The sequence below is a fragment of the Solenopsis invicta genome, chromosome 1 (assembly GCF_016802725.1).
Source record: "Solenopsis invicta isolate M01_SB chromosome 1, UNIL_Sinv_3.0, whole genome shotgun sequence".
NCBI lineage: Eukaryota > Metazoa > Arthropoda > Insecta > Hymenoptera > Formicidae > Solenopsis > Solenopsis invicta.
In genome coordinates, this window is record NC_052664.1 from 16,364,261 (window position 1) to 16,385,804 (window position 21,544).

Genomic DNA, 21,544 nt, shown 5'->3' on the forward strand with positions numbered 1-21,544 from the left:
ACACACACACACACACGCATATATACATATACACACATCTTGTGTTAATACGAACAAATAAAAAAATGAAAAATAAATAATTCATATTAAAATATCATAATTATAAATAATTCATTATTATTCATCGTTAAAAACTGTTTAGTTGAATTATTTAAAAAAATGATTACCCTACTTAGCTTAATATAGAGATATTCGAGTATAAACAAATAATATAAACACAATAAATTGAAAGTGATGATCCAAAGATGTTACTTTCTACAACAATGCATCTTTTTCTAACGAAAGTACTTATCAGTTGTAATTGTTGATTATTATTATATCCTGTGATTACTATCGGTGCATAGAATAAATTACCATAAAGTATGATAACGACTTGCTGATAAGCTGCAACATAATATATGAAAATATACAATTTTTAACATTCCTTATGCAAGTTGCTCATTTACCTTAGCGAAGCCTTGCAAAGATGGCAAGAACAGACCAAAGTAGATCATCAATGTGGAAGGCTTTAGACTTCGGTGCATTATCATCATGAGACATTTTTGCATATTTAGTGGCGTCGCATACCATCGAGAGCAGCATCTGTGATGCCATATTAATTAATATGCTATATGCAGTTACATATATTTTGGATACATATGTTCAAAATATGATTAACTAAAATCGCCTGTTTTCACTAAACTCACATTTTCTTAAATATGTCCTCGCTGTGATCTATTACCATTTGACCAATGTAGTTAGATAGGAACATGACACCAAAATGAATGATGACTGTTAAACACATCAAAATTGCACCGCCAATATCTTCTGCTATAATGCGGTCGCAAAGCTAACAGAACTTTTAATTTTTTTTAAATCATCATATGATGTTAATATATGCAATTAGTTTCAAGAACTCACACGATATAGATTAATGCTTAATGATATCACGCCAATAGGAATTCCAACAAAATTTTCAACTGAAAAAGCAGATTTGAGGGACTCGAAAAACCTTGAACAATCATCACATTGTAATATGAATTTGAATTAATAGAAAAAATTAACTCGAACAAAATATTCATAACATATGTACTATATTACGCATTATATTATATGAAAATAAAGAAAAATTATATAAAAAATATACTAATTAATTGAAAATAGTTATTAATTGAAAATAAAAAAAATAATTTTATATCATAAAACATCATTTTTTATATTATTGAGAATTACTTCGGAAAAAGTAAAATCCATATTTGATTAGAGATTGTAGATTGCAAATTAGAGATTAAAATTCGACTAATCATATAAGTCTAATTTTAATCCGCTTTGTTCTGATTGGTTGAATTCCAATTCGTAATCTTTAATTTTCAAGGCATTTCATACTTTATAAACTGCAACACTAACTTCAGAGCATTTCGATGAAGATCGACAGCCTCTATAATGTTTTTATAATTATTGAATTTTTCTGGAAAGACTAACGATTTCACTTGGCTTTTGTTTACAATACGTTCGATTCGATAACTAAAAGAATTCAATTCTGATGGTATTAAATCAAAACAATATATTTATAATTTCTTTATTAACATTTAGGCATTCGTTACCTAGTAATTTGAAACATTGCACATATGTGCTGCACATTCATTAGCAAAAATATTTTCGAGGTTAGCAACGTGGTCATACCGATGAAGAATGTTAACATCAAGTATGTTGTCAACAATCCGACATATTTGTCCTGAGCGACAAAAAAATTCATCGTAGTCGAAAGATGCCAAAGTGATTCCCGTGATGTGTTTAACGGCATTATGATATCAAGAATATTTGGCGAAAAAAATATTAACATAATGAGAAAATATGTTGTGTATATTGTTACTGCAACCATTCAATACGCTGATTCTAATTTTAATTTTAATTTCGTAATCGCACTATAAAATTCAGAACGTTTTGCAGCTTAATTCTATTACTCACTTGATCCAATGATTGCGTAGAATCGTCCGATATTAGCATGAGTGTGTATGATTTTAAGTTCCTCTTTTTCTTTTAAGGAATTCCAACTATATCGCACTTGTTCGATAAACTCTTTTGTCTAGAATAAAATATTGATAATTTACGTCGATAGAGCTCCTACTATTATGTATAAGAAGAAGTTATCTGATTTTTCAAGACGCGTTTCATTGTTGAACAATTCAATCGCGGGTACCGAAATCGATTATATTGTTCGCAAACTTACTTTATTTTGATTAGTAAGCATACCAAAATACGTAAATGTGTAATATATTATAGGTCCGATGACTGAGCAAACATTTAAAAAAAGATCCACGTTATAGTCCATAAGGATAAACGATGCTAACTAAAATTACGTGCATATTATTCATCCATGTATAAATATTTGCATGATACTGACGATAATTCATATACTTAATATAACAACAATAATCTATTGTCTATATCTGATATAACTATTAAGTTTTGAAATCGTGACGTTCATTAAAAGTAATAAATGTTAGGAAAGTTAATAATATAAAGTCTTACATCAATCCTCCTTATATCGTATTAAAAAAATATTACTATTAAATAATAATAATATTATGTTACATACATATATACATACATATGTGCATACATATACGCATGCACGCACGCACGCACGCACGCACACACACACACACACACACACACACACACACACACACACACACACACACACACACACATAATTATTAATTATCACATTAAATTATTTACTAATTTAAAAAATAACAAAAACATTAAAAATGAATAACTGTAAACAGTTATAAACAGTTATTGAATTCAGATTTGTCCAAAAGACGACAAACCTGAAAAAAAATGTTAGAAAATAGAAGGAGAAATAAAAATATGTTATAGATGTATTTCGCGCGTGGAGTATAATATGGCCATAGACCGAGGAATGTTAACAGTATTTGATTGATTCTATAGTAACGACTCCCAGCGAAGTTCATATCTGCGCAACACTTGAAATACTGTTGAGTCGGGTTATGGAAGATCTTGTATTTTCTAGTATCTATAGATATTATCCGATATTTTTTTTTCTAGAAAATGCTGCAAACTATAGATAATAATAGTAAAATGTAAATTTTGCTAAAAGAATAGTATAGCTGCTGTTATAATATTACAAAAGAGACAATTTTATCATTATATGCTATAGAACAATAGAAGAAAGTAGTTCAGTAAATTGTACATAAATAATCCATTCTCGCGGCAATAAGACATAATAAGGATGATAACATATGCAGTTTGCTTCATTTTTTTTTTTTTTTTTTAGGCAAGCGCTTTACATTCGTATTCTACTGCCGAAGTCATCTTTACTTTCTTATTTCTGTATGAAGCGATTGCGTTAGTAATTTTTTTTTCTAACAATAGAGAAACTTATATTCCTAATATTATTGTAAGTATAATAACAAAACTAAATGATAATTCTCTATCATATTTTAAGAAGAAGAACAAAAAGAGTTAAAGAGTGATATCGGTAACTTAACCTTGTGTATTTATAATTCATTTTTTTATATAATAATTAAGACAATTTATCAAATTAATTGCATTTGTATTATTATATTATTATTATATCTCTGTGGTTGTGTAAGCATGCCAGAACTATTTGCATCGTGGAATTGTAAACTTCGATTTTTGTGCGGTTAATCAAAAGAGGGAAAAAATCACCGCAAAGTATGAAATGGATGTGCTTGCAAGCTAAAATATAAATTCTGTTATAAGAAACCTAAGGTGAAACTTGTCTATAAAGAATTATTTCAAGTGTGTCGAAATTTTACCGTGGCAAATCCCTCGAACGATGAAATGAATAAGCCATCAACGACAATTGTACAATTTCGTATGCTTCTTTGCATTAAAAGCAGTAATAATTTTTGTGCTTTTAACGGAGCTACGTACCATTGTACGTTGTATCTAAAATTATTAAAAAAGTTATTATTAGAAAACCAGAACTACAAGCTTTAATAATGTTCTATTGTTATTCTATTTTGATTCTGAAAGAAATGCGTGATATAACCCGTTCGTTTTACATGCACTTAATATTCTCATATAAATATAAGTAAAACAACACAGATATATCAGTAATAAAACATTTTTTGGAATCGTAATCACATAATCAATTAAAAGTTAATGTTTACGTTACTCACAATCTGTGAAAAACATTGCTGCTATGATCGATTATTTTTTGTCCTAAATAGTTGGTAAATAACATGTAGCCAAAATGGCCAAAAATGAACATAAAACTAATACACATATTGTAATATTCCTTGGATATTACCAATCGAGAAAACTATGGCACATAAATAACTAATTTGTTTTTGCAGGGAAAAAATGGTTAAAAATATATTAACGTATGTAGTACAAATATTATATATATCGATAGATACTACGTGCGTAAATGTATAAATATATGTGTATATATGTATACCATGTATGCGATATCAATAAGTGTATATGAATAATTACTCACAGTAAAAAGATTAACGCTTAACGATAGTACCCCTAATGGCAATAGTATTGAATACGCCCACTTATAAGTTATCTGTATCATATCGATAAACCTTAAATAACAATAAACTTTAAATACGCGTAGAAAAAATAAATTCACGTAAATGACTATAAATAATTATTGATAATTTTGTATGTGATTTATACGGTTTCTTGCATAAAATTTTTTAATCCAGATAAACTTGTTAGAAAATTAGGAGATTCAAAGATAAATTTTATTAAATTTATCTTCAAATAAATAAATATTATAAACAGTAATCATGCACATAATAATTACGAACTCGATTGCTCGTTTGTACATAGTAAATCCATTGATTATCCCTTGACATATTATCGAACTTCTTTGCGTAGAAGATGTAATATCTTTTGCCGTATCTTTGAACAAAGCTCGTTCTATGCGGTAGCTAAAATTGATAACGTAATTACAATATGTATATTTGTATGTATAAATGATATTAAAATCAATTAATTCATTTCTTAAAACAAATAACTTTGCTTTACCTGGCTATTTCAAATAAGCCACATGCATGATGTACATATGACATAACAAGTGTTTCGGTAGCTGCCACTGTAGTTAAACCACATGCCACGCAAAAAAATATTGCCAGTAAAAGTAGAAAAAAATATTTCTGCTGATCTATAAAACATTCTATAAGGATTGGAAGTTGTCGTGAATCGGTGTTATTTTTACTGGATATTATTGCCTGAAGAATGTTTGGTAAAAACTGTATCACAATGAAGCTAAAAACACCTATATAGATGGTCACTGTAATTGAACGATTACAGTATGAATCGCAGTAATCGAGTTTGTAGCACAAAAGAATTATTTAAGATATTGCTTACAAGTCGTTAGCAATGTAATAAATCTTCCAATATCTGCATATTCCTTAATTATTTCAATTTCTTGCGCGTTGCTTAATTCTTTCCAATCATAAAGCACTCGTTCCATAATGCTTCGTATCTATGTTTATAAAATAATAATTATTTATTATTTTTCCTTGAAAATGTCTCAAATAAAATTGATAATTATTAATTGATAATTATTAGAGTTGTTCAAATAGTTCGAATTAATTTTATTTTGAATCTCTAATAATTATATTTTTCTAATTTTTAATAAGTATTTAATATTGAATACTCTTACTCGTTTTATATTCAAGCACTGAGCATTATATTTTAACATGTAGGCTAGCCATGGGATAGTGTACGTGAGGACACGTAAAAGAATATCTATATTGTACTTTGTAGTGATGAATGTTGTTAGCTAAAAGTATATTTATATTCAAATTATTTCAACTTTCACCTTACCGTCATCGATAATTCTTCTGGCTAAATTATATTATTAAATTCGTTATATTAAATTGTACTTAATTTGTTATTTTTCAATCATTTCTGTATTGCCCGTATGTGTACTTAATATATTCTTAATTCAACTAAAATAATGAAATTAACAATTTAATTCAAAAAATATTAGATCTGTTAATAAGTTCGTACTACAAAGTTTGCGCACCAATAACTTGAAAAATTGTATGTGTGCTCCCCTTTCCGCGATATATGTGTGATTTATTCAGCATCTGTTAAGTGAGCACAGAAAAGTTTTGAGAGTTTTGTTCAGTCATTTCGTCTTGATGCATTTGTAGATAAATCACAACAAAATTCACTTTTGCCACTTTATGTTTTTTTTGATAAATAAAAAAAAACAGCCATGCCAAGCAGAAACTATAACAATTTTATTACATATAACAGAATCCTGACGGTATGAATAGATGTGAACAATGATACAGACGCTTTTGGTAGTAACTTCAATTTTAATGATTGATCGAAGTCAGGTCGAAAAAGAAACAAATGAGAACTGCGGACTTTGCTTGACGAAAATTGTGACAACGCAACATACTTTGTAAATTATTCTTACGAGTGTTTTAATTTAATAAAAAATCTTACGAACTTACGCACACAACTATACCTTTGATTTAAATTTAATTCATTATTTACTAGAGATATATTAATATGAAAGCATTCTTTGACACTAATCAATTTCTAACTACAGAAATGAATTGATTAGATGTAGCTATTTCCTTAATCACATGTTCTTTATGTATTAATTTATTTAATAATAAACTTCATACATGCAAGATAAAAATAACAAAATGTTCCTTAAATCAAATAATTAATTTTTTACTTTCCAATATTTAACAGTAGTTTCTAAAAAGTTATTCAACATATACAAAAATAAGAAATTTTTGTTAAATATTACCAAATTTATTAAAATTTATTGTTAAAATTTAATGTTTATAATAAAAACGGAATTGCTTTTTCATACCTGAAATATTACGCTGAATGCAAGTATTATAGTTACAAGTGCTATTGCGACATGTTTGGAAATAGATTTTTGAAACGGCCATAAACCGATACATAGTAACAAAATTCGATTGATTGTATAGTAACTGTTTAGCGGACAATTTTGCCAACTCGGAACAAATGTCATATCGCGTTTGTGCCGTATTACTTTCTACGAGTTACTTTCTAACTTTGGCATGTTTGATTGTAACTATAATTTATTTAATATAAAGATTGTAACTATAAGTTATATTTAAATAAAATACTGAATTTGTGCAAAAAATTACGAATAAGTACTTACAGCTTCCTTTAATCATGCAAACTATGGTTATGGTGCGTATGTGACAGGTTGGTATCTATAGTGTATAACGTTATACGTTATTACTTACGTAATAAAGCGATTAATTTTTTTTCTTCGTATATGTACATTTCATATTTCTCTTTTACGTTCGATCGGCGCAAGCGCAGTTGTAACGTCGCTTTCGCGTGTTTTCGACATCTCTTCATTTCTGTTTGAGACGCGAGACATTACGGTGTTTTCTTTACAATGTGCGTACAGGAATAATGTGTTAACACCATTCGAAGCTAAGAAACATTGCTGTGCGAATATAATTATCGAAAATTACTGTTTGTGACGAAACTTGCTTCGCGAATATTCTGAAGATCGCGTTATGAGTGTTAGGAATTTATTTTAAATTGCATTAAAATCTTAAATTAGTATGTTGTCATAACGACAGTATATTTGTTGCATTATAACATGAATACATTTAAAACTGTTTATGTGATAAATGTGCAGTTATATATGTTTATATGGTTTTGTGCTTCTATTAAATTAATTTATTAACATTAAATTGTGCCAAAAGAAAAATATACATACTTTATATCAGAAATTTGATCAGTAGTAATAATATTTTTATTTTGTTGCTTTAATCCATATGTTGTTTATCTCAATGATTTTGATTATACAATTTTATTTTTTGATGAATTATACTGTGAGAGTACCAGACTATCGGCGAATCCTTGGTGAGTGGTGTTCGTACTGTCTGTGACTTTGTACACTAACAGCATTTTTAAATTTAACATATTATATAATAATATGTTCTTGACCCATCTGGCTAACCAATATGAATTGAGTGTACAATTTAATTCATAAATTAATGATCTAGGGCTGCCACAATTTCTCACTCCTCTAACAAATATTATTTATGTATGTCATATTCTTGAAAATGACATGAAAGTAAGTCCAAACGCGTCCGGAAAAAAGTGTACATACAGTCATATTGTTTGAAATTTTTAACTACGTTTATTTACTTGATTATATTATAATATTTAACAGTATAATCAAGAGTGGATTCTTATTTTCAAGGATTAATTTTTTATAAAAATGCATGATCTAATAAAACAAAAACATATTTTTTTATTATTTTAGAAATATACAACTGAATTATTAATGCGTACTTTCTTTAATAAAAAGTTCAGTAATGTGATCTTTTATTTGTGATTTTTACTTGTTTTAGTGACTGTTTTAAAGGCATGTATTCAAAATTGGGTTAAAAATTATATAAAATACACTTTTTGACAGTAAAATTTTTAATTCCATATTAATACAAGAATTTGATATTTATCTGTTATTTCTTCTGGAAACAGATTTGGTTTGATACTAATCTATCGGCATATCTACTGATGACAGATTTAATCTACATTTGGTATTAATCTGAGCGTTTTGCGTTAAATAGATCTGTTCAGGATTGGACAGATTGTCACATTGCTACATATTATTAGATCTGTTTTGTTGTTACTGATTTATTGCGGAATATATTCTTCAGATTTGGTTCACATTGAAGATTATGTAAGAGATGCAGTGGTAGGCCCTAGTTTTGGCATTCTGCTAATATTATTTGTTTTCTATTTGCAACGTTCCACAACCAAAGTGTTCACTATATTTTTATATGGTTGTGTAGGTATGCTAGAACTATTTCCATCGTGGCAACTTTCTAAATTTCGATTTTTATGCGAATAATCAATAGAGGGAAAAAATCAACGCAAAGTATGAAAATGACGTGTTTCCAAGCTAAAATAAAAATTCTATATAAGGAAATCTAAAGTGAAAATCTTCTGTAAAGTATTATTTGTAGTGCCAAAATTTTACCGAAGCAAATCCTTCGAATGACGTAATAAACAAGCCGTCCATGACGATTGTACAATGTCGTATGCTTCTTTGCATTACAAGCAGCAATAATTTTTGCGCTTTCAACGGAGCTACGTACCATTTCACGTTGTATCTAAAATCAGAATTGGAAGCTTTGATAATGGTGTATCTTTATTTTTCTTTAATTCTTAAATAATTGAGTGCATAACCTGCTTGTATTACTTGCATTTAATATCCTCATATAAGTATAACAAGTAAAAGTAAAACAATACAAATTTATAAATAACAAACAATTTTTGAGAATTTTTTCATTCATGTGATCAATTTTATTAGTCTACCTTATTCCCGAAGAAATACTCGAGTATCCATTTTAGTTTTATTTAAGTTAAATAAATTTTTCAAAACTAACCAGAACATCTATGTATATGTGTACATAAGATATATATATGTATATGTACGTATGAGCATAAATATAGGTATATTAAAAATTCCATATCAAATATAAAGATACTCAAATAACTCTTTGGTAGATGAAAGTTGTTTGGATATTCGATGAAACAAAGGTTAAAGATTAGCGTATATGTTACTCACAATCTGTGGAAAACATTGCTGCTATGATCGATTACTTGCTGTCCTAAATAGTTGCAAAAGAACATATACCCAAGAATGGCAACAATATGTATAAAACTAATAATCAGCTCGATATAGTTTTTGGACTTTAGTAATTGAGAAAACTGTAGCATATAAATGATTAATTTGCTTCCGGCGGAAAAAGACAATATTCAATTAATATTATTAATCGGGGAAACTATGGCATATAAAAAACTAATTTTAATGGGAAAGAATAGTAAAAAATGTATTTATGGATACAGTATAAATATAGATATTACATCAATTGATACTACGTGCATAAATCTATAAATAGTTATATGAATACGTATGCATGATGTACACGTATGCGATATCAATAAGTGTGTATACTGTTAATAATTACTCACGTTAAAAAGATTAACGCTCAGCGATAGCACCCCTAATGGCATTAGTAATGAATATGCCCATTTATAACTTTTTTGTACCATATCGATAAACCTTAAATAGCAATAAACCTTAAATGCTACGTAAAGAAAATTTATTCACGTAATTGATTATAAATAATTAGTATTAATTATGTATGCTAGTGATTTATATGGCTTCTTAAAATTTAGTAATTTATATAAACTTGTTGGGAAATTAAAGGATTTAAAGATAAATTTTACAACATATATACAATAAACTGTAACATAGTACGAACTCGACTGCTCTGTTATACATTTCAAATCCGTTGATTATTCCTTGACATATTATCGAATTTCTTTGCGTTACAGATGCAATACCTTTATTTTCGAGAAAAGCTTGTTCTATGCGACAACTGAAATTGATAACGTAACTGTAATATATTTGCAAATGGTATTAAAATCAATTAATTCATTTGTTAAAGCAAATAACTTTGCTTTACCTGGCTATTTCAAATAAGCCACATGCATGATGTGCATATGCCATAATAAGTGTTTCTGTAGCTATCACAGTAGTAAAACAACATATTGCGACAAAAGAAAATAGAAGTAAATGTAGAAAATAATATTTCTGCTGATCCAGAAAACATTCTATAAGGACCGGAAGTTGTCGTAAATTGGTGTCATTTTTACTAGATGTAATGGTCAGAAAAATATGTGGTAGCAACTGTATCAAAATAAAAACAAAAATACTTCCATAGACGAACACTATAATTGAATGATTAAAGTCTGAATCACAGTAATCGAATCTAAGACAGAAAGGAATTACTTAAGATATTGCTTACATGTCGTTAGCAATGTAATAAATCTTGCAATATCTGCGTATTTTTTTATTATTTCAATTTCTTGCACGTTGGTTAATTCATTCCAATCACAAAGCATTCGTTCCAAAAGGCTTTTCAACTGTGTTCATAAAATAATAAGTTATTTTTTTTTACCTTTTTCCAAAAACGTCTTAAATAAAGTTGATTATTAAAAATTGATAATTATGAGAGATGTGTAAATAGTTGAAATTGTTATCGAAAAGAAATTGAGTCATTGCGTATTTAATTTTTAATCTGTAAAGTTCAAAGTCGAACAATTCAATAATTTCGAATCATATACAATAATTCAATTTCAATCATTTATTTTAATTGTTTTATATATATCTTTAGTGGATCTAATCAGCGTATAACAATTTTCGTGTCTAATTGATTTTCAAAACTTTTCCATTATTTCTAAATCTGTCTATAAACAAATAAAAATTTTTTTGTACATAGAGAAAGTCGTTTTTGTAAATTTAATTTAAAATTTAATTAATTCAAATTCGATTCGTATTTGAATCAAAATAAGCCACAAAGATTCGATTCGAATTGATTTCACGAATGCTTGATTTGTACACCTCTAATAATTATCTTTTCCTATTTTCTATGTAAATGTTTGATATGCTTTTACCCCTTTTATGTTTAGGCAAAGAGCATTATATTTTAATATATCGGCTAGCCATGGGAGGGCGTACGTGAGTACACGTAGAAGAAGAGCCATATTGTACTCTGTAGTGACGAATGTCATTAGCTGAAAGTATATTTACTATTCAAATTATTTCAGCTTACTTTCATCAATAAATCTCCGGGTTAAATTATATTCGTGGTTAAATTAGGGTTAAATTTGTGGTGTTAAATTGTATTAATTTATATAACAAATATTTAATTTGTTATTTTTCAATCATTTCTGTAACGCCCGTACTCTTACTGAATATATTATTTATTTCACTAAAATAATGAAGTTAACAACTTAATTAAAAAAATGTATTAATCTGCAAATAAGTTCGTACAATCAAGTTTGCGCACTAATAACTTGGAAAGTTGTATGTCCCATGCGCGTCCTTTTTGCGGTGTGTACGTGACTTATTCAGTATCTGTTAAGCGAGCCCAGAAACGTTTTATGAGTTTCGTTCTATCGTTTAGTCTTCGTCCGTTTTTGAATAAAATTTACTATCGCTGCTGTATATATATTTTTTTATTAAAAAAAATAGCAACCAAACAGAAACCAAAATAATTTAGTGCAACATATATGATAAGAGGATCAGTCATTCACTTGTAATATTGAAAATCTGTAGTGTACGTGACGTGAACTATAGATTTTTAGTACTCGCAGTGAATTCCGGAACGCAGTTAAGAAGTTGTATCAATAAAAATACGTGAAAAATGATATAGGCACTTTTACTAGTAATTTCAATTTTAAAATTAATTGAGGTCAGTTCAAAAATAAAACTAATAAAACTAATAGGAGTTGCGGGCTCCGTTTAATGAGAACTCAACAGTGACAACGCAATTTATTTTGCATCTTTTTTTTACAAATGTTTTAATTTGATAAAAAATCTTTAAATTTATGCACACAACAATATAAAATATAATTTAAATTTAATTCATTATTTATTAGTAATATATATTAATATAAAAGCAGCTTCCTTTGAAATCAATTTAACTGGAGAAATGATTGATAATGTCCATTTTCACCAATGTAAATTAACTTTGATCTTAGTTTAACTTACTCCTTATCTTTTTTCAATTCTTAGAACTAAAGAAAGATAAAAAGTAAGTTAAACTGAGATCAAAGTTAATCTGCGTTGGTGGAAATAGGCATAAATGTATTTAATTTTTTAACCACATGTTTTATGTTAAAATAAAACATTTTGTTATTCATGGAAGTTAATAATAACAAAATGTTATTTAACTTAAGAAAATAATTTTTGATTTTTAGTATAAAACAATGTAGTTTGTAAAAAAATATTGAAAATTTATAAAATAAATTTTTGTTTAAATACTAACAAATTTATTATTTCTTGTTAAAATTTTATGCATGTAACAAAAATGGAATACTTTTTAAATTAAGACTACGTCTTAATTTTTTTTTAGTTTTTTAGCGTACTTTGTTTCATTAATCTGTATATTAAAAAATCTATACGTATATGAATAAAATTTGAGAGAGAAAAAGAAAAAATTTACAATACCTGTAACACTAAGCCCAATGTACATATTATAGTTACAATTGTTATTATAATATGTTTGAAAATAGATTTTTGAAACGGCCATAAACCGATACATAGTAACAAAATTCGATTGATTGTATAGTAACTGTTTAGCGGACAATTTTGCCAACTCGGAACAAATGTCATATCGTGTTTGTGCCGTATTACTTTCTACGAGTTACTTTCTAACTTTGGCATGTTTGATTGTAACTATAATTTACTAGTTATATTTAAATAAAATACTGAATTTGTGCAAAAAATTACGAATAAGTACTTACAGCTTACTTTAATCATGCAAACTATGGTTATGGTGCGTATGTGATAGGTTGGTATCTATAGTGTATAACGTTATACGTTATTACTTACGTAATAAAGTGATTAATTTTTTTTCTTCGTATATGTACATTTCATATTTCTCTTTTACGTTCGATCGGCGCAAGCGCAGTTGTAACGTCGCTTTCGCATGTTTTCGACATCTCTTCATTTCTGTTTGAGACGCGAGACATTACGGTGTTTTCTTTACAATGTGCGTACAGAAATAATGTGTTAACACCATTCGAAGCTAAGAAACATTGCTGTGCGAATATAATTATCGAAAATTACTGTTTGTGACGAAATTTGCTTCGCGAATATTCTGAAGATCGCGTTATGAGTGTTAGGAATTTATTTTAAATTGCATTAAAATCCTAAATTAGTATGTTGTCGTAACGACAGTATATTTGTTGCATTATAACGTGAAGACATTTAAAACTCTCTATGTGATAAATCTGCAGTTATATATGTTTATATGGTTTCGTCTTTCTATTAAACCAATTTATTAACATTAAATTGGGCCGGAAGAAAAATATACATACTTTATATCAGAAATTTGGAGAGTAATAATTTTTTCTTGTTGCTTTAATCCATACGTTGTTTATCTCAACGATTTTGATTATAGATTTTATTTTTTGATGAATTGTACTGTGAGAGTACCAGAGTATCGGTGAATCCTTGGTGAGTGGTGTCTGTACTGTCTGTGATTTTGTACAATAATAGCATTTTTAAATTTAACATATTATATAATAATATGGTCTTGACCTATCTGGCTAACCAATATGAATTGAGTGTACAATTTCATTCATAAATTAATGATCTAGGGTTGCCACAATTTCTCACTCCTCTAACAAATATTACTTATGTATATCATACTCTTGAAAATGACATGAAAGTAAGTCCAAACAAAAAAGGAAGAAAGGAAAAAATTGAATACAGTCATATTGTTTGAAATTTTTAACTACGTTTATTTACTTGTATATATTATAATATTTAACAGTATTATCATATAATCATGAGTGAATTCTTATTTTCAAGGATTAATTTTGATAAAATGCATGATCTAATAAAACAATAACATATTTTTTTCTTATTTTAAAAGTACACAACTTAATTATTAATGTTGCGTACCTTTTTAAATAAAAGATTCAGTAATGTGATTTTTCATTTGTGCTTTTTACATGTTTTAGTGATTGTTTTAAAGGCGTGTATTCAAAATTGGGTTAAAAATTATATAAAATCCACTTTTTGACAGTAAAATTTTTAATTCCATATTAATACAAAAATTTGATATTTATCTGTTATTTCTTCTGGAAACAGATTTGTTTTGATACTAATCTATCCGCATTTCTACTGATAACAGATCTAATTTACATTTGGTACCAATCTAAGTGTTGTTTTGCGATAAATAGATCTGTTCAGGATTGGACAGACTGTCACACTGCTACATATTATTAGATCTGTTTTGTTGTTACTGATTTATTGCGGAATATATTCTTCAGATTTGGTTCACATTGGAGATTATGTAAGAAATGCAGTGGTAGGCCCTAGTTTTGGCATTCTGCTAATATTATTTGTTTTCTATTTGCAACGTTCCACAACCAAAGTGTTCACTATATTTTTATATGGTTGTGCAGGTATGCTAGAACTATCTTCATCGTGGCAACTTTCTAAATTTCGATTTTTATGCGAATAATTAATAGAGGGAAAAAATTAACGCAAAGTATGAAAATGACGTGTTTCCAAGCTAAAATAAAAATTCTATATATGGAAATCTAAAGTGAAAATCGTCTGTAAAGTATCATTTGTAGTGCCAGAATTTTACCGTGGCAAATCCTTCGAATGACGTAATAAACAAGCCGTCCATGACGATTGTACAATGTCGTATGCTTCTTTGCATTACAAGCAGCAATAATTTTTGCGCTTTCAACGGAGCTACGTACCATTTCACGTTGTATCTAAAATCAGAATTGGAAGCTTTGATGGTGTATCTTTATTTTTCTTTAATTCTTAAATAATTGAGTGCATAACCTGATTGTTTTACTTGCACTTAACATCCTCATATTAGTATAACAAGTAAAAGTAAAACAATACAAATTTATAAATAACAAACAATCTTTAAAATTTTTTCATTCATGTGATCAATTTTATTAGTATATCTTATTCTCGAAGAAATATTCGGGTATCCATTTCAGTTTTATTTAAGTTAAATAAATTTTTCAAAACTAACCAGGACATCTATGTATACGTGTACATAAAGTATATATATGTATATGTACGTATGAGCACAAAATAAGTATATTAAGATTTCCATACAAAATATAAAGATACGCAAATAACCCTTTGGTAGATGTAAGTTGTTCGGATATTCAATGAAATAAAGGTTAAAGATTAGCGTATATGTTACTCACAATCTGTGAAAAACATTGCTGCTTTCATCGATCACTTGTTGTCCTAAATAATTGCAAAAAAACATATAGCCAATATGGCCGTTAATGAAAATAAAACTAATAATCATCTCGATATAGTTTTTGGAGTTTAATAATCGAGAAAACTGTAACATATAAATGATTAATGTTCTTCCGTTGGGAAGAGACAATATTCAATAAATATTATCAATCGAGAAAACTATGGCATATAAAAAATTGATTTGCTTTTAAAGGGAAAAAATAATTAAAAATGTATTTATGGATACAGTGGAGATATAGATATTACATCAATAGATAGTACGTGCATAAATATATAAATATATATATATATATATATATATATATATATATATATATATATATATATATGAATACATATATGTGATGTATATGTATGCGATATCAATTATACTATTAATAATTACTTACATTAAAAAGATTAACGCTCAGCGATAGCACCCCTAATGGCATTAGTAATGAATATGCCCATTTATAACTTTTTTGTACCATATCAATAAACCTTAAATAGCAATAAATCTTAAATACTACGTAAAGAAAATTTATTCACGTAAATGATTATAAATAATTGGTATTAATTATGTAAGCTAGTGATATATGGCTTCTTAAAATTTAGTAATTTATATAAACTTGTTAGGAAATTAGAAGATTTAAAGATAAGTTTTACTACATATATATACAATAAACTGTAACATATCAGAGTACGAACTCGACTCCTTTTTTATACATTACAAATCCGTTGATTATTCCTTGACATATTATCGAATTTCTTTGCGTTACAGATGCAATACCTTTATTTTCGAGAAAAGCTTGTTCTATCCGACAACTGAAATTGATAACGTAACTGTAATATATTTGCAAATGGTATTAAAATCAATTAATTCATTTCTTAAAGCAAATAACTTTGCTTTACCTGGCTATTTCAAATAAGCCACATGCATGATGTGCATATGCCATAATAAGTGTTTCTGTAGCTATCACCGTAGTAAAACAACATATTGCGGCAAGAGATAATATCAGTAAAAGTAGAAAATAATATTTCTGCTGATCCAGAAAACATTCTATAAGGACCGGAAGTTGTCTTAAATTGGTGTCATTTTTACTGGATGTAATGATCAGAAAAATATGTGGTAGCAACTGTATCAAAATGAAAACAAAAGTACTTCCATAGACGAACACTATAATTGAATGATTAAAGTCTGAATCACAGTAGTCGAATCTAAGACAGAAAGGAATTACTTAAAATATTGCTTACATGTCGTTAGCAATGTAATAAATCTTGCAATATCCGCGTATTTTTTTATTATTTCAATTTCTTGCACGTTGGTTAATTCATTCCAATCACAAAACATTCGTTGCAAAAGGCTTTTCAACTGTGTTCATAAAATAATAAGTTATTTTTTTCTTAATTTTTCCCGAAAACGTCTTAAATAAAATTGATTATTAATAATTGATAATTATGAGAGATGTGTAAATAGTTGAAATTAGAATCGAAAAGAAATTGAATCATTGCATATTTAATTTTTTAATTGAAAAGTTCAAAGTCGAACAATTCAATAATTTCAAATCATATACAATAATTCAATTTCGATCATTTATTTTAATTGTTGTACTTATATCTTTAGTGGAACTAATCAGCGTATAACAATTCTCGTGTCTAATTATCGATTTTTAAAACTTTTCCGTTATTTTTAATTCTCTCTATAAACAAATCAAAATTTTTTTGTACACGGTAGAAAGTCGTTTTTGTAAATTAATTTTAAAGTTTAATTCAAATTCGGTTTGTATTTGAATCAAAGATTTGATTTAATTTTATTTGACAAATGCTAGATTTGTACACTTCTAATAATTATCTTTTCCTATTTTCTATGTAAATGTTTGATATGCTCTTACCCTTTTTATGTTTAGGCAGAGAGTATTATATTTTAACATATAGGCTAGCCATGGGAGGACGTAAGGTAGTACACGTAGAAGAATATCCATATTGTACTCTGTAGTGACGAATGTCATTAGCTGAAAGTATATTTACTATTCAACATATTTCATCTTGATGTCATCAATAATTCTCCGGGCAAAATTATATTCGTGGTTAAATTCGGGTTAAATTCGTAGTGTTAAATTGTATTAATTTATATAACAAATATTTAATTTGTTATTTTTCAATCATTTCTGTACCGCCCGTACTCTTACTTAATATATTGTTAATTTCATTAAAATAATGAAGTTAACATATAAATTAAAAAAATGTTAGATCTGCAAATAAGTTCGTACAATCAAGTTTGCGCACTAATAACTTGGAAAATTGTATGTATCTGCGTGTTCATTTTTGTGGTGTGTACGTAACTTATTTAGCATCTGCTAAACTTGCCTAGAAAAGTTTTATGTGTTTCGTTCTATCATTTATTCTTCGCCCGTTTTTAAACAAATCCCGATAAAATTTACTATCGCCGCTGTATATATATTCTTTTATTTAAAAAAATAGGAACCAAACAGAAACCAAAATAATTTTGTGCGACATATATGGTAAGGGGATCCGCTATTCACTTGTAAAATGAATTGAAAATTTGTAGTATATGTAACGTGAACTATAAATTTTCAATACTCGCAGTGAAGTCCGGAACGTAGCTAAAGAGTTGTGTCAGTAATAATATGTGAAAAATGGTATAGGTACTTTTACTAGTAATTTTTATTTTAAAATTAATTGAGGTCGAAAATAAAACTAATATGAGCTGCGGGCTCTGTTTAATGAAAACGCAACAGTGACAAGGCAATTTATTTTACATCTTATTATTACAAGTGTTTCAATTTGATATAAAATCTTTAAATTTATGCACACAAATATATTAGAGGAGAAGAGGGTATTATGGCTACTGTCGACAATATGGTTACCCCTATTATCTCCGTTATTAGATGACGTATTCTAACAATTGCTTATGGAGTTATTCATTTAGTAGCCCGCCGTTTTTTAGTGATATTAATATGACAATACATAATAAGTGACAATTGTTATAAGGCATTTTTACTTTTGAGCACTTCTAAACTTTTTCAAGGTTCACCTTTAACCTCTAATTACTCATACTTTCTCATTATTTTTAAACTTGAGTGTATTATCACACGAATGTACATACACTTGAGTGTTTTTTTTATTATTTATCTTTTTATTCAGCTATACACATTTTGAGTTATACAAAGTTAAAACAATAACATGGAATTTCATTAATATGACTTTTTAAGCAAAATTTTTATATTGAAATATTTCTTCAATAAATCGCTCGTCATTCTAGAGAGCGGTGTTTAGAAACATTAAAAACATTATTTTATGCTTGTTGTTTAATGTTAAACAGGGATAAAATGACATTTCTAACTAAATTTCTAATGGTATTTTTAAAGTTACTGAACGCAAGAAAATTCTATATTAGGAAAATTCTAAACAATGGAAAATTAAAAATACATAATTTTGTAACAAGATACTGTGTTTCTTCTAAATTAAACTAACTTTCTTAAATTATTCTTATAGATAGCCATATTACAACCACTTTTTTTCTGCCACCGATTATGCAGAGCATTAGATTTTTATAAATCACGTCCTAAATAATAAATATCTCATTACTTTGAGCCTAGAATCTGTCAAATAATATTTTGACGAATGTAATCGTTCAAGTTTTAATAGAAAATATTAATTATAAACAAAATGATTCAATAAAATGAAAATGGGTGTCATATTACCCTCTTCTCCTCTAAGTATAATTTTAATTTAATTCATTATTTACTAGTAATATATGTTAATATAAAAGCAGCTTTCTTTGATATCAATTATCTGCAGAAATAATTGATTAAATGTATTTAATTTTCTAACCACATGCTTTATGTTAAAATAATACATTTCGTTATTGATGGAAGTTAATAATAACAAAATGTTATTTAACTTAAGAAAATAATTTTTGATTTTTAGTATAAAACAATGTAGTTTGTAAAAAATATTGAAAATTTATAAAATAAATTTTTATTTAAATACTAACAAATTTATTATTTCTTGTTAAAATTTTATGTATGTAACAAAAATGGAATACTTTTTAAATTAAGACTGTCTTAATTTTTTTTTAGTTTTTTAGCGTACTTTGTTTCATTAATCTGTATATTAAAAAATCTATACGTATATGAATAAAATTTAAGAGAGAAAAAAAAATTTACAATACCTGTAACACTAAGCCCAATGTAAATATTATAGTTACAATTGTTATTATAATATGTTTGAAAATAGATTTTTGAAACGGCCATAAACCGATACATAGTAACAAAATTCGATTAATTGTATAGTAACTGTTTAGCGGACAATTTTGCCAACTCGGAACAAAGGTCATATCGCGTTTGTGCCGTATTTCTTTCTACGAGTTACTTTCTAACTTTGGCATGTTTGATTGTAACTATAATTTACTAGTTACATTTAAATAAAATATTGAAATACTGCAAAAAATTACGAATAAATACTTACAGCTTACTATAATCATGCAAACTATGGTTATGGTGCGTATGTGACAGGTTGGTATCTATAGTGTATAACGTTATACGTTATTACTTACGTAATAAAGCGATTAATTTTTTTTCTTCGTATATGTACATTTCATATTTCTCTTTTACGTTCGATCGGCGCAGGCGCAGTTGTAACGTCGCTATCGCGTGTTTTCGACTTCTCTTCATTTCTGTTTGAGACGCGGGATATTACAGTGTTTTCTTTACAATGTGCGTACAGGAATAATGTGTTAACACCATTCGAAGTTAAGAAACATTGTTGTGCGAATATAATTATCGAAAATTACTGTTTGTGACGAAACTTGCTTGGCGAATATTTTGAAGATCGCTTTATGAGTGCTATAAATTTATTCTAAATTGTATTAAAACCTAAATTAGTATGTTGTCATAACAACAGTATATTTGTTGCATTAAAACGTGAATACATTTAAAACTGTTTATGTGATAAATGTGCAGTTATAAATGTTTATATGGTTTTGTGATTCTATTAAATTAATTTATTAACATTAAATTGTGCCAAAAGAAAAATATACATACTTTATATCAGAAATTTGGTCAGTAGTAATAATATTTTTATTTTGTTGTTTTAATCCATATGTTGTTTATCTCAATGATTTTTATTATACAATTTTATTTTTTGATGAATTGTACTGTGAAAGTACCAGACTATCGGTGAATTCTTGGTGAGTGGTGTCTGTACTGTCTGTGATTTTGTACACTATAATAGCATTCTTAAAATTAACATATTATATACTAATATGTTCTTGACCCATCTGGCTAACTAATATGAATTGAATGTACAAATTCATTCATAAATTTATGATCAAGAACAGCCACAATTTCGCCCTTTTCTAACAAATATTACTTATGTATGTTATACTCTTGAAAATGACATGAAAATAAGTCCAAACGCGTCCGGAAAAAAGTGTACATACAGTCATATTGTTTGAAATTTTTAACTACGTTTATTTACTTGATTATATTATAATATTTAACAGTATTATCATATAATCAAGAGTGGATTCTTATTTTCAAGGATTAATTTTTTATAAAAATGCATGATCTAATAAAACAATAACATATTTTTTTTATTTTAGAAGTACACAACTTAATTATTAATGTTGCATACTCTTTTGAATAAAAGGTTCAGTAACGTGATTTTTTATTTGTGATTTTCACATGTTTTAGTGACTGC

General features: G+C 27.4%; 6 protein-coding genes across 15 annotated transcripts in view; 1 reads left to right on the forward strand and 5 right to left on the reverse strand.

The window, feature by feature from the left end:
• LOC120359144 overlaps positions 1-21,544 on the forward strand; it is a 325,906-nt gene that overhangs the window by 38,954 nt on the left and 265,408 nt on the right. The window lies entirely within an intron of this gene.
• LOC105195935 (mannosyl-oligosaccharide 1,2-alpha-mannosidase IA) overlaps positions 1-21,544 on the reverse strand; it is a 693,708-nt gene that overhangs the window by 29,136 nt on the left and 643,028 nt on the right. The window lies entirely within an intron of this gene.
• On the reverse strand, positions 68-2,667 carry LOC113003321. 5 transcript variants are annotated; one of them, XM_039455660.1, is made up of 4 exons: positions 1,948-2,667; positions 687-991; positions 447-582; positions 68-384 (listed from the first exon to the last, which is right to left on the reverse strand). In XM_039455660.1, exons 2-4 carry the CDS (start codon positions 782-784, stop codon positions 331-333), a joined length of 288 nt encoding a protein of 95 aa, XP_039311594.1. In that variant the 5' UTR covers positions 785-991; positions 1,948-2,667; the 3' UTR covers positions 68-330. The 5 variants fall into 5 exon arrangements, with proteins under 5 accessions (XP_039311594.1, XP_039311595.1, XP_039311591.1 ...); XM_039455657.1 differs by lacking the exons at positions 68-384; positions 447-582; positions 687-991 and adding exons at positions 1,015-1,503; positions 1,584-1,714 and having other exon boundaries at positions 1,948-2,065; positions 2,210-2,667; XM_039455661.1 differs by having other exon boundaries at positions 106-991; positions 1,948-2,065; positions 2,210-2,663.
• Positions 3,264-8,279, reverse strand: LOC105195936. Of its 3 annotated transcripts, none has more exons than XM_039455366.1 (9): positions 7,239-8,279; positions 5,657-5,776; positions 5,359-5,476; positions 5,017-5,281; positions 4,797-4,919; positions 4,478-4,568; positions 4,155-4,297; positions 3,789-3,921; positions 3,264-3,708 (listed from the first exon to the last, which is right to left on the reverse strand). In XM_039455366.1, the coding sequence occupies exons 2-9, from the start codon at positions 5,693-5,695 to the stop codon at positions 3,658-3,660; spliced, it is 963 nt and encodes a 320-aa protein (XP_039311300.1). In that variant the 5' UTR covers positions 5,696-5,776; positions 7,239-8,279; the 3' UTR covers positions 3,264-3,657. The 3 variants fall into 3 exon arrangements, with proteins under 3 accessions (XP_039311300.1, XP_039311293.1, XP_039311298.1); XM_039455359.1 differs by lacking the exon at positions 7,239-8,279 and adding an exon at positions 6,833-7,047; XM_039455364.1 differs by lacking the exons at positions 4,155-4,297; positions 7,239-8,279 and adding an exon at positions 6,833-7,061.
• Positions 8,422-14,171, reverse strand: LOC105204292. Its single transcript, XM_026132257.2, has 9 exons — positions 13,043-14,171; positions 11,485-11,604; positions 10,836-10,953; positions 10,494-10,758; positions 10,290-10,406; positions 9,997-10,087; positions 9,590-9,732; positions 8,999-9,131; positions 8,422-8,920 (listed from the first exon to the last, which is right to left on the reverse strand). Exons 1-9 carry the CDS (start codon positions 13,205-13,207, stop codon positions 8,870-8,872), a joined length of 1,203 nt encoding a protein of 400 aa, XP_025988042.2. The 5' UTR covers positions 13,208-14,171; the 3' UTR covers positions 8,422-8,869.
• On the reverse strand, positions 14,618-20,838 carry LOC120359086. Of its 2 annotated transcripts, none has more exons than XM_039455398.1 (9): positions 20,400-20,838; positions 17,713-17,832; positions 17,075-17,192; positions 16,733-16,997; positions 16,529-16,645; positions 16,231-16,321; positions 15,784-15,926; positions 15,198-15,330; positions 14,618-15,119 (listed from the first exon to the last, which is right to left on the reverse strand). In XM_039455398.1, exons 2-9 carry the CDS (start codon positions 17,827-17,829, stop codon positions 15,069-15,071), a joined length of 1,035 nt encoding a protein of 344 aa, XP_039311332.1. In that variant the 5' UTR covers positions 17,830-17,832; positions 20,400-20,838; the 3' UTR covers positions 14,618-15,068. The 2 variants fall into 2 exon arrangements, with proteins under 2 accessions (XP_039311332.1, XP_039311330.1); XM_039455396.1 differs by having other exon boundaries at positions 20,016-20,838.

What these genes read in the sequence shown, in the direction of transcription:
- LOC105204292 (XM_026132257.2), bottom strand. Translation starts at nt 13,207, where the DNA reads ATGACATTTGTTCCGAGTTGGCAAAATTGTCCGCTAAACAGTTACTAT. An exon ending in TATTACATTGCTAACGACAT is followed by an intron (nt 10,759 to 10,835) that starts GTAAGCAATATC and finishes ATTCAATTATAG; the next exon opens with TGTTCGTCTATGGAAGTATT. An exon ending in GGCTTATTTGAAATAGCCAG is followed by an intron (nt 10,407 to 10,493) that starts GTAAAGCAAAGT and finishes TATCAATTTCAG; the next exon opens with TTGTCGCATAGAACAAGCTT.
- LOC113003321 (XM_039455648.1), bottom strand. Translation starts at nt 2,311, where the DNA reads ATGGACTATAACGTGGATCTTTTTTTAAATGTTTGCTCAGTCATCGGA. An exon ending in TGCTTACTAATCAAAATAAA is followed by an intron (nt 2,066 to 2,209) that starts GTAAGTTTGCGA and finishes ATTTTATTCTAG; the next exon opens with ACAAAAGAGTTTATCGAACA. An exon ending in CTACGCAATCATTGGATCAA is followed by an intron (nt 1,715 to 1,947) that starts GTGAGTAATAGA and finishes TTTGTCGCTCAG; the next exon opens with GACAAATATGTCGGATTGTT.
- LOC120359086 (XM_039455396.1), bottom strand. Translation starts at nt 20,180, where the DNA reads ATGACCTTTGTTCCGAGTTGGCAAAATTGTCCGCTAAACAGTTACTAT. An exon ending in AGCAATGTTTTTCACAGATT is followed by an intron (nt 15,331 to 15,783) that starts GTGAGTAACATA and finishes TTCTGATTTTAG; the next exon opens with ATACAACGTGAAATGGTACG. An exon ending in CATTCGAAGGATTTGCCACG is followed by an intron (nt 15,120 to 15,197) that starts GTAAAATTCTGG and finishes TTTTTATTTTAG; the next exon opens with CTTGGAAACACGTCATTTTC.
- LOC105195936 (XM_039455359.1), bottom strand. Translation starts at nt 6,997, where the DNA reads ATGACATTTGTTCCGAGTTGGCAAAATTGTCCGCTAAACAGTTACTAT. An exon ending in TATTACATTGCTAACGACTT is followed by an intron (nt 5,282 to 5,358) that starts GTAAGCAATATC and finishes GTTCAATTACAG; the next exon opens with TGACCATCTATATAGGTGTT. An exon ending in GGCTTATTTGAAATAGCCAG is followed by an intron (nt 4,920 to 5,016) that starts GTAAAGCAAAGT and finishes TATCAATTTTAG; the next exon opens with CTACCGCATAGAACGAGCTT.